Source organism: Dermacentor silvarum, chromosome 2, assembly GCF_013339745.2.
Source record: "Dermacentor silvarum isolate Dsil-2018 chromosome 2, BIME_Dsil_1.4, whole genome shotgun sequence".
Lineage (NCBI taxonomy): Eukaryota > Metazoa > Arthropoda > Arachnida > Ixodida > Ixodidae > Dermacentor > Dermacentor silvarum.
In genome coordinates, this window is record NC_051155.1 from 197583909 (window position 1) to 197595894 (window position 11986).

General features: G+C 41.7%; 1 protein-coding gene and 1 long non-coding RNA gene across 3 annotated transcripts in view; one reads left to right on the forward strand and one right to left on the reverse strand.

The window, feature by feature from the left end:
* Positions 1-11747, reverse strand: part of LOC125943265 (uncharacterized) — a 30859-nt gene extending 19112 nt beyond the window's left edge. The window contains exons 1-2 of the long non-coding RNA XR_007465706.1: positions 10961-11747; positions 639-779 (exon numbers count right to left, since the gene is read on the reverse strand). This is a non-coding gene — a long non-coding RNA (uncharacterized LOC125943265). The remainder of the gene's footprint in view (positions 1-638; positions 780-10960) is intronic.
* LOC119442413 (Ca(2+)/calmodulin-responsive adenylate cyclase) overlaps positions 1-11986 on the forward strand; it is a 216787-nt gene that overhangs the window by 189180 nt on the left and 15621 nt on the right. For both annotated transcript variants that reach the window (XM_037707283.2, XM_037707285.2), the window contains exons 16-21: positions 665-785; positions 1817-1936; positions 3165-3311; positions 6029-6127; positions 7714-7831; positions 10080-10204. In XM_037707283.2, coding sequence (XP_037563211.1) covers positions 665-785; positions 1817-1936; positions 3165-3311; positions 6029-6127; positions 7714-7831; positions 10080-10204 — 730 coding nt within the window. The remainder of the gene's footprint in view (positions 1-664; positions 786-1816; positions 1937-3164; positions 3312-6028; positions 6128-7713; positions 7832-10079; positions 10205-11986) is intronic.

Sequence of the window (11986 nt, forward strand, 5' to 3'; positions counted from 1 at the left end):
CAGAATACAAGGCAGTGTAAATACCGAGAACATAATGAATAGCACATAGCACATTGAATACAAAGGTTTGCAGGAATATGTAGATTTTAAGTGAGCAACAGTGGCCAAGCAAGGTAAGCCTGAGGTTGGAAACAACGTGTTAACAATGTTTCAACAAGGGGACCTGTCTTTTTCAAGGCAGGCACAAATCCCCTCGTCGAAACATTGGCTTCAGCCTCCTTACTCGTTTTTTGGTCACTTTGATCACAATTAATACATAGGACACCTAAGCACCGAAGTGCAGTAACGTGTCATGCATTAAGTGATATGATGCCATGCGCAACCACTGTAAAGAAATTAGGATATTTTTGGGAAGGAATTGGGCTTTACCATATGTTTTTGACGGTTCAGGGTTAAGTACATTGGGAAAGTCAGGTTTTATCCGAAGGCAAAGTGGAGTTCATCGTTTTATTTAATGTGCAGACCAGGTAACCAATGGTATTGTAGAGTAACAGAATGGTAACCAAGCAAAGGTTCTAGGTTGTGGAGGCCAGCCTAGGTTTACATGGAGTGATGAGATTTAGAACGATGATGATGTTAACCGAATCATGTAATGTGGCATAGCGATTGCTTAATTGCTTGCATTTTCCAGTCATCACCTGTATCTCTGTCTCATTGTGTGCAGCACATTGGTACCGCTGCATGTACTAGCTGTAGTGGGCATTGTCCACATGCTGATGGCTGTGCTCATCCATGGTCGCCAAGTAGAGTGGACAGCTCGCCTCGATTTTCTTTGGAGCCTGCAGGTAACAAAGGACGTTTACTATCACAGAGTCTCATGTCGCTCATTTTCGTTGTCTGTTATAATGTTACATCTACCGTTCCATTGTGTCAGGCTGTGTACATATTTGGGATGCTAATTATTGAAGGTCACATGGATGTGCTACTTTATACATACAGGGTCATTTAACAGAGAAAAAGGAATTAGTCTTGTGAGCTGGAACTATTTCATTTGTATTCCAAATCTGATTTCTTTTGCTCATTATCATTATTTAAATCTTGCTGCAGCTATGCTACATAGTAACGCTCATCTAATAGGTATTTTTATTGGACCGCAGAAAAAATATGTAACCAGGAAGCACATACGGTGAACACGTAAAATATGTATTTGTGAACGTCATAACTAAACTTTAGTTGTAGCTTATAACTAAGGAATCATATCACTATGGAAGACAGCAGTGAGTTTTTATTGTCACCAGGACAGCTGGTCAGTGTCTCAGACTTTTACAATGAACCAACGTCAGGTAAAAATTCTATTGTGCCAGCCATTGAGTGTTTTTGGCTGATGATGTTATAGAATACCAATACCATCTTCAAACACAAGGGACATTAGACTAGGCTGCATCAAATGTGGTTAATTTTAGTGCTTTGATTATTTTAAACTGTTTGCTGTTTATGTCAAAGGGGATGAGAGCCTCGTCAAGGTACCTAACAGTGGCTCATTCTTTCGCTCCCTATGTTTTGTATAGCATACGAAACAAACTACACTATATCCTATGCTTCTTTGCATACCTTTCTAGGCCACTACGTCAGAAGGTTTTGTTCTGGGGTCTTTGCCTTCACCGAATTCACCCAATAAAGACAATTTTAGACTCTTTATCAGCGGCCAGACTAGACACACTGCTTTAATAATGCTACAGCATTGTGTGGTTGTATATATATGCACACCTTCTCTTCATCGTCATCACTCTGGTCTTTCCTTGTCCCTTTCCTCATTGCAGAGTAGCAGGCATGCTAGCTCTGCGTTTATGTGAAAAATTTCTCTCTCTCTTTCTAGGCCAATGAAGAAAAACAGGAAATGCACGACCTAGAGAGCAGCAATCGAAGAATATTATTCAATCTACTTCCTGCGCACGTGGCCACACATTTTCTGGACAATCAGCTAAGGAATAACATGGTATGATTATTTGGTTATTAGGTGGTTGCATGCAATTGACAGGCTACTAGTAAGCTTGTGCTTGGCAATAGATGCTGTGATAAAAAAAATTAAGTGAGATACAGCAGCTTAGAATGAGTAGTTAAGGGAATTAGGGGATCATTATTTTTTCTGTTGTAATAAAGTTCTTTAAGCTTGCAAAAAAATAAAGCAACTCTTTTTGCAAATACTTTTCATGCATTTCTAAGGGTCAAAAGTATGTTGTTTGGCCACTGTCATCAAATGTGAAAAGGCACCGTGTATGGAGCTTTGTTGTACAACCCCTTCTGTCAATACATTACGTGGTATGTTTGTTGGGCAATTCAAAGTTCTTCCGCTGTAACTGCAAATGCGAATATCTGCTGGGAAGATGAATGTTAAACAAAAGCATAACAATGTCTTTGCTGCTTATAATGTTTAGGATTTTGCCATCAGTTCGCTAATTGTTTCAGATGTAGATGGGAATCAGATGTAGTCTATATAATGGATTAGGTCTGTACACAGTAAATTTTTCTACATAAGCATTTGTCTTAATTTTCTTGTTTGCCATTTGTATGCCCCAACTTTTAGGAGCACATACAGTGATGTCAGGAGAGCATGCAATGCTCTGTAATCTACAATGGGGGCTAAACATAGCTTGAACAGGGATGCACATGACTCAAGCATCATGTCGTGCTAAATGTGGGTGCTCATGGCAGTACTGTAGACGCACTAAATGTTCACAAAGACTGCAGCAGGTTCTGCCTACGCTATGTCGTCTGCCACTGTGTGATTTGATAAGTTTGAACATGTGCCGCAAGGCTGCATGTATTTTCCATTCTTGGTATAAAATTGCTAACTTTGGGCACTGAAGTTGAGATACGAGCAGCAGGGAACAGATGAGATGGGAACTCTTTGGAGCATGCGAGTCAACTTGTTTACTCAGCATGTCAGACAACGCTCCATGGTGTTGCAGACGATGCCAGTAGAGTCCTGTCTCTGCTGCACTCCTCAAACCCACCACTGCTGCCACCAGTGTGTCGTGAGGCATGGTGCAGAGATAAATCCACACACTTGCCTGTTCCCTCCACTGTACTACCACATGTTGTGCACATTGCATCATGAAAAAAGTAGTCATGCTCCAGCTGTATTGTCTGTTTGCTTTCTTTTTTTATTCCCTGTAAGCTTAGATGACATGATATTCTTGCTACGCAATTTTTCTTTTTTACAGGAGTTGTACCATCAGTCATACAGCCGTGTGGGTGTCATGTTTGCCTCCATCCCGAACTTCCACGAGTTCTACATGGAACTGGATGGCAACAATCAAGGTGTTGAGTGCTTGAGGCTTCTGAATGAGATCATCGCGGAGTTTGACCAGGTAATGTGCCACGTTTCTTGCCTTACGTCACCGTAAATCGAGATGCAAATATGTGAACAGCAAGACACACCATATCTCTATTTTCACTTTCACTAATGTTTGTGACATTATTGCACTTGATGGAGATTCAAATAAGCCTGGAGTTCTTGGGCTAGTGGTACTGCTACATTGCATTCTGAAATTATCATGTGCACAGTGCAGGAAGTTTGTTCTTGTTTATATTTTCCAATTCACTTTTCTCATACACAACTGATAGTATGTAGACCATTGGCTTCAGTTGAAACCTGCGACCCAAAACACTAAATAAACTATCAGCGGTGTCACTATGTTTGCCAGGCATACCGTATTTACTTGATTCTAACGCGCCCTCAATTGTAATGCGCGCCCATTTTCCGTGACAAAAAAAAATCATTTACAGTACCGCGCACCTTAGGCTCTCATACAGAAATACAACTTTCTCTCATTTGGAAAAAAAAAAATTTACTCCCGGTGCACTAAAGTTGCGATGAATAAAATAAGTCACAGTTTCGCCCAAAAGGCAAAGCATCGACTGCGATAGCAGTTTTATCGGCCGTATAAACTTGCAAACATTCGCTTACTAAATAAACAAGCACAGTGTGACGTGCGCACAAGCAAACATGAACACTTCTCGCTCGTTGACCGCGGAAACTCGCTGTCTAAACACTGGAGTGACGAAGCGCGGCAAGCGAATTGACCTTCGTGCTAGCATGCCTCTCGCTTCAACGCGACTCGGCGAAAACAGAGTGCGGCAGACTCTCCACGCCGCAGATCGCTTTCAAGATAGGGCCAAGACGATCGTATCGCCGAAGTGGATCGTCGCAAAATACGTCCTGCTTCGGTGCACTGAAACCCTTCCGCATTGCTTTGCTGGCAAAAATCCTCTCCTTTTTGCGCCAGTCCCGCACGCAAGTTTCCAATTCTCCGAACGCCCGTGATGAGGCCTGATTTCCGTCCATCTCCGCACTTTCCTTCTAAATGTGGCATCATGATGAACTCGGCACTTTACTGTGATAGAGCAGACACAGAAAACGGGAAGACTAATGCCTAAGCACGTGCACTGCAGCACATGGAGAAAGCTACGGCAGCTAGGCTAGAGTGTAGCTAAGCGCATGCGAGGTGGCCATTTTGAAATGCCGACGACTATATGGTAACGCAGATTTAGGGTCGTACTCGATTCTAACGTGCATGCAATTTTTGGACCTGTTTTATCGGAAAAAAAGTGCGCGTTAGATTAAAGTAAATACGGTAATACATTTGCAGATACCGTCTGCTCAACATGTTGACTGATGAAGTTGAGATTTTAACATGATAAAAACACATCGGTATGCATGAATTCCTGTGTGAGCTGTGAACCAAAACTAATTAGAGTTGATTGTGTCTTTGCTGCAAAAACACATGTGTGCCTACCTTTTGTGCGATTTGTCTTCTGTCTGATATGTGGGCAATATTTCTGCACTTTCGCTTTTGCAAGAAGAGCTCAAATAAACTAATGTCATCGAAACCAGTGACACCACAGTGAAGTCATGAGCCTCACAGATACAAAATTCATGAAAGAAAATTTTGCTTTCATTTTATCTCTGAACGAACACCCCTTTTCCCAGTAAAGAAATGTGAAGAGAGAATCTCAAATGAGCAATACAGTAGACTTCCGTTTATTAAATTTTTCGGTTAATTCGATCTCGACCGAAGGTCCCGACTGGCGCCCGTGCATTTCTATGGGCTCAAACTTTCATTATTTTGATCCTAAAATTGGCTTCCATCGGATAATTCGAACGTGACCAGTCAACATGCACCCGCCTGACCCCTATGGTGACGACCCAATAGCGGCCCCTTTTCTGGCAGCATCTCTATTGGTAGCATCTTTACTGGCAGCGTCTTGACAGAGCTTACGGAACAGTGTATGTGTTGAAAATACGTCTTCTCCGGTTGAGAACGCCTATTTTCGGCTTGCTCTAGGAAGATTTTCAAGCAATAACGGTAGCCCACAATGTCTGATTACAGAGTTATCCTATTCTAATGTGCCGCTTTTGTTTCTTGTTTTCCAAGAAAATTGAGACAAAAACCACGTTTGCAGCATTAATATGCTTTACCGCATAACACAGCTGCATTGCGGCAAAGCTGATTTTAGGAAACCGGGCGCCAATGTGCAACACATATTAGACCCTTGCTCAGTTTTCTTGCTACAAAATTCGGGTGCACATTAGATTTCTAGTTTAAGAGCTTCAATGTTATCTCTATGTTAGTTTTCTGTTTTGGACGCATAGAAAGCAGGTGCATGTTTGATTCAGGGGTGTGTTAGAATCGGGGAAATACTGCCGAATGGAATCAGTAGTGTGTTTCGATGTCTTTTCTGCATCTGGTTAATTCGACCTGCCAGATAATTAAATCAATTTCGTCGGTCCCGTCAGGGTTGAATTAACGGAAGTCCACTGTACCAGTCTGTGTTAGGCTTGGCTTATTGCAAGCGAGTGAGCTTGCGTGGTGCAGGTGTGCGTGCACGTACATCTAAAAACATCTGCTTGATGTTTTAAATGTGCACAGCAAGGTGCAAACAGCAAAGGTGTGAATGTAGTTGCCCCACCTTCTATACATTTATGTCAAGTTGCCTTGCTAGAGTGCTCAACTTGGCGTAATAGTATTCGAAAGGCTTTTTTTGTTTGTTTTGATGGTCATGACAAGGTCTTGGTTTTTCTTAGCTGCTGGATGGTGATCAGTTCCGAGCGATTGACAAGATCAAGACAACTGGCAGTACATACATGGCTGCCATTGGGCTCATGCCTGACGCACGAATCGGGGTGAGTGTGCTTACTTGACAGTTTGTTGTCTTATCATATCAACCACATTTAGCCAGAAGGTCCTATGGTGTACTAAATGCAGAAAACAGTCCTGAAAAATTTAGTGTGGAGATTTGTCAAGGCGATTTCTTTGGACTTCTTCAATGGTAGTCACCATATATTATGATACTGCTGCTAATGTGTGTTTAATAACTGTTAAGCCCAATCTTCTTTAGGACGTGACCTGATCTTCCCTTGATGACTGCTGACTGTTTTGTTGCCATCATTGCTGCCAATTTTTACAGCTAAGCTTTTTGCAACTAGGACCACCAGAAGATGTAAACGCCGTAAGTGTCAATGGCAAATGTGCAAAATTTAAAAATGTCCACATGTGTCCGAGGAACCAAAAAATCATAGCGCTTTGAAAATTGGAAGGTATGTGGAGGTTGAGGAGGGCAATGTGTGGGCAAAGTTACATGTGGGAGTTAATTAGGCCTCTTATGGGAATTCATCATAGTTTTGTTAATTGCTTGCCACAGCCATGACTTGGGTTTTCAGGGGGGTTTGGACGGGAAGCCTTTTCTACAAGACTTTACGAGTCTGTCATTCCCGCTGTTTTATGCCTGCCCACAGTTCATGCTCTGTGTCCTTGCACTAACATATAGTGAGCACATGCATGCAGGTCCAAGACTGCCATAATAAATGTCCAAGACCAGTTGCATGTTTGTGTGCAACTGATGTTTAACAAATGCCAGTTCATTTTCGTAAGAAAGTAGTTTCAGGCTTTCAGGCTACCTCACTTGCCATTATATGGGCCACAATTTTGTAGCGATGCCTTTTTCGATCTTAATGCCTTTTCGTGGTTTCCACGTTTGTGAGTGGTCACGTGCGACGCTTTGTCCGGAGCGCAGTGTCGCTCTGTGTCGCTCTGACCATTGAGGAACGCAGTAAGTGTGAAATGGCATTAGCATAGAAAAAGACATCGCTACAAAATAGCAGCCACAGAAAGCCCCTACCTGTCTGACAGCTTGGTGTGTATGGTGTTTTGCTACTTCAGCACGAGAGTGTGATTTTGATACCTGGTTGCAGCAGCCGCATTTCAATGGGGGCGGGAAAAAACGCTCGCATACCACGGAGGTCATTAAAGAACCACAGGTGGTCAAAATGAATCTCAGAGGGCCTACACTGCAGCATTTCTTATAAACTCTGTGCTGCTTTGGGATGGTAAGCATTATCAGTCAATCATGAGAAAGGCTTAATGTCCAATACTGTTTCATTTGAGGAAGATTGCAACTGTTTTTATGTCATTATTCTCTTATATGCAGTTTGACTATAAACGAAGTGCACATCATAAATGTACTGAAGAACAAACAGTAGCTTGCAGCCTGTGAAATGAGGCATTGTGCCTCAAGTTGCATGCAAAGTGATGCTGACCAGTGCCAAAAGTGTCTTGTTTTAGCTATTGTATGGCGAAGTCCAAGTTTATCGACATTTTGATTGAAGGTTCACAGCAAAACCTGTTCTTGTGAAAGTTGCAGTGGCACAGGTACTTGCATCATACGAGTAATTCATGCTTGTGTGGGCACCATCCCCCCCCCCTTCTGCAGGATGACCATGAATCTGCTGCCAGCTACATGAGTACCATGGCAGAGCTTGTGTTCACCATGAAGGACTGCCTTGCTGACATCAATGAAAATTCTTACAACAACTTCATGCTTCGTGTTGGTTAGTCTGATATTCTTTTTCTTATCTCGGTGCATTGTCATATCACATCATTGTCATTTAACCACGTCACTGAACAGGCACTTGGGCTGATCCAGTTGTTAGAAAGTAACAGTGAACTTATTACTATATACCTTGCAGTATGTGCAAGCAGTCATCCTCTAGATGCTAATCGTCTATTATGACATAACTGCCTGCATTGATATATCACCTGTGTAGTGATGAACCCCATAAAAACTGTCAATTTTAGGATCGGTTCTGCGCACAGGTAAATAAGATACAGCAGTGTGATTATCTATTGGACCTTTTTGACCACAGGTGTCAAATCCTAGCTTCAAGAAATGGTATTTTACTTAAATATACAGAAGGAAACTCAGTAATATAGCACGAATCCACAAGGCAGCCAATGTGGATCTGTCTTTTGTTTTCACATCCTTTCTCGCATATTGAGGTCTACTTCTTGTAAGCTCACCTACTCGGTATTTGAGAAGTGAAATCGGCCAACCTCACTTAATAGGACTGCCTACCACTCAGAACATGTCTTTGGATTGTGGTGGGAATGACAAGATTGTGTGTCACCATTGACAAAAACAACCATGCTTTCAATTCCATAAACAAAGAATTATATTTTTAATTTGGCTCTGAAAATGGTGAAAAAATGACATGTGGAATCGCTTTATGGAGAAACAGCGCAAACCAAACAATGTACCATCACGTGAACTAAAAGCCATGCAGGGAGAGTTATTTTGCTCAGATACATTGATGCAGTGCCTAAAATTATATTTATGCTTCTGCTAACGTTCCTTAGTGCCGGATTACTTCCCTAGTTTCAGTAAACATGTGTTCAAAAGTGGCGCTGCCTTCGTATACGGACGCATGGAGTGTTGCATAAGTGGGCCCTCAAGTGTGCCCTCTTGATGTAATAACACACAACAGTGCGAGTAGCATTGTTGGAGTGGTGCGAGGGTCTCTTTTTCAGGATGTAAAAATATGTTGCGCTTTTAAGGCATGTCAGTGTCGTCACAATGCCAGATAGGCATTCCTTACCACAATGTGGCTGCTAGACTGTGGCACAAAAGGCTTGCATTTCGACAGGAGCGCCAACTGAAAGACACAGCCTACACTAACTGCACCTGTAGGAAGCACGCGAGATTATATGTGACTAAGAAAGAAAAAAAGAAAAAAAAAACTAGTGACTTATGCAATTGATTATGTGCTGAGGACAGGCTATTGGGATCAAAATAACAGTGTTTAGCACAAATTAGCCATTCTTTTGACCAGCATGGCATTGCCATCGTGTCCAGTAAACAGTGTTGCGTGTGTCCGTACACAGTTTTGAGAAGAGACTACACAGCTAGCATAAATCTTGTTATAAAAAATGTTTACTCAATTTCCAAAGATACAACTGCATGCTTAGACACTTCAAATGGTAGGCTTTATATTGTGCTGCAAAATAGGAGGTCCTTAAATAATGGTAGACAATCCCTTTAATGTTTCTCTTTGTGTGTGTGTGTGTGTGTGTGTGTGTGTTTTTCAAGTGTATTTTGTGACGACTTGTTGTGAGGTGCCTTCGTAAAGTTCGTATTATTGGGGCCATAAATTTGGGGGTTACAGGCATACGCGATAGGCAATAAAATCTCTAGTTTTAGCAGAACATAAAAATTGTGCTCTATATAGTACCACGGAACACCACTAGGGCATCAAAACAAGAATGGCAGTGTCCATCGGGAACATTGGTTGAAGCATGAGCAGTGGTCCGCTTTCTGCATTTCAAGGGACACGATGCCAAAATGATCCATGCCGAGCCGGTGGCAGTGTATTGTGACCCACCAGCTCGGCATGAAACTACTTGTTGGTTTTCAACATTTTCATGATGAATATGCATTCATACACAGAGGACAACTTATCGAGTCCTGCACTCTCATTCCTAAATTTCCATCGCCAAATTAATTATGTGCACTGCAGGAACTCTCCTGGAGGTCTCCAAGTACTCCTACCCTGCTTGAAACCGTAGCTTTCATCGCCAACTCTCAAATTCAACAAAACAATTTTTTTCTCATTCAAATTTGCTTTTTCCGATTGCCCGATAATGCGGGAAATCTTGCAGCCCCTTCCATTTAAGGAAAATTCATTGGTGACTGTAATTAAAAAGGTCAAATTTCAATATGACAAAATTTCGATGTAACAAAGCAAATGCCCGATTTTACCGACTGTATTGAGGTTTAACTGTATATGCTTTTGAATTTTGAAGGGCTCAACATTGGTCCTGTAGTGGCAGGAGTGATTGGAGCCCGCAAGCCACAGTACGACATCTGGGGAAACACAGTCAACGTGGCCAGCCGCATGGACTCCACGGGCCTGCCCAACCATACTCAGGTGAATTTGTGTGTCTCAGAAGGTCGTGCACAGCACAGGAGTTTGCAAAGGTGTGAGTTCCATAAAGTCAGATCATAACAACTGATGACCAAAGAAATGGCCAAAAACAACTGATGAGAGGATATCCATAAGGCATGGATAGCCGGAACATTCTGTTTGTGTTCTCAAAATTTTCTTTTCTGTAGCTAATGCTTTATTCATGTTCGTTCTCACATGCTGTTGATATATACTTCTAGTAAATCTGATCTTGTTCATTGCTTATACAATGTCTAACCCTTTTAGACGCCACTTTATCTTGTTCATTGAAAACTTACTTTCACCACATTTCTTGCATCTTCAGAATCATAGAAAGTGTACAGCTGTAGAAAAGATTAAGAACTTTCAATTCTTTAGTGAGTTTTGTCAAGTTTACAGAATGTGGACTCCATGCGAAAACTCACTACAGGAACATAAAATATGAGAAAATAACTAGTATTTCGTGTATTGGAAAGCTTGAAAAGCACTTATCCAGCAGCTTGAAAATTATGCCTGGTGCATAACATTGTTAAAAACAATGAAAGAAGTGAACCCACTACATACAACCAAATACTGACACCAAGCAAAAGTACCCATCCATCTACCTTCTCACTCATTTTACTAAAACATTTTGCACATGTTATCCAAAATTGCAGCACATTTCCAATCATAAGTGTTTCAAGATATACGAGGTGTGGCACAAAAAAAAACGAGACTGGTCCAATAAATTATTGTACTTACAGAATCAGTTCTCCGTGACATTATCACCTTCAAAGTAGTCCCCTTCAGCATTCACACACTTCTGCATTCGGTGCTGCCATTGCTGGCAACAGTTCTGGAATGAAGTTTTTGGAAGGCCCTTCAGGAGATTCTCCGTTTTTGCCTGAACCTCTTCAACTGAGGTAAAATGGGTTCCCTTTAAGCAAGATTTAATTTAAGGAAATAAAAAAAAAGTTGCATAGAGCCAAATCAGGTGAATAAGGAGGATGCCCCATCACAGTAATGTTTTTGCTGGTCAGAAACTGCTTGAGAGATAGGGCCTTGTGAGTGGGTGCATTGTCCTGGTGCAACAGCCATCCATCACTCCACAACTGTGGCCTTTTTTTCCCAATTTTTTCCCAAAGTCTTTTCTAGTACTTCAATGTAGTAGTGTTGATTAACAGTCTGACCACTGGGAACCCACTCAATCATTACAATTCCATGAATATCGAAGAAGACAATTAACATTGTCTTGAATTTTGATTTTGACATGCGTGCTTTTTTGGGTCTTGGGGATCCTGGAGACTTCCACTGCATTGACTGGCACTTACTTTCCAGGTCATAGGTAAAAATCCGTGTCTCATCACATGTTACAACAGATTCCAACAAATTTGGCTCATTTGCAATGCGTTCTAACATGTCCACACACACGTCCTTACGGCACTGTTTTTGGTCATTGGATAGACCTTTTGGAACAACCTTCGCATAAATCTTCCTCATGTGTAATTTGTCCATTAAAATGCGTCTAACAGCTTCCCTATCCAAGTTAACCAACCATGAACCACTGCAAGAACACTTAATCTTCGGTCACCACGGGTCACATCACGAACTTTGGCAATGTTTCGGTCTGTAATCGCTGACCTTAGATGCCCAGCACGTTCATCATCTTCCACACTGTCCCTTCCCCCTGAAAACCGCTTGTGCCAGTCAAACACATGTGCACGAGACAAAGTTTCATCTCCATAAGCCTCGGTTAACATTTGAAATGTTTCCGTGGCTGATTTCTTA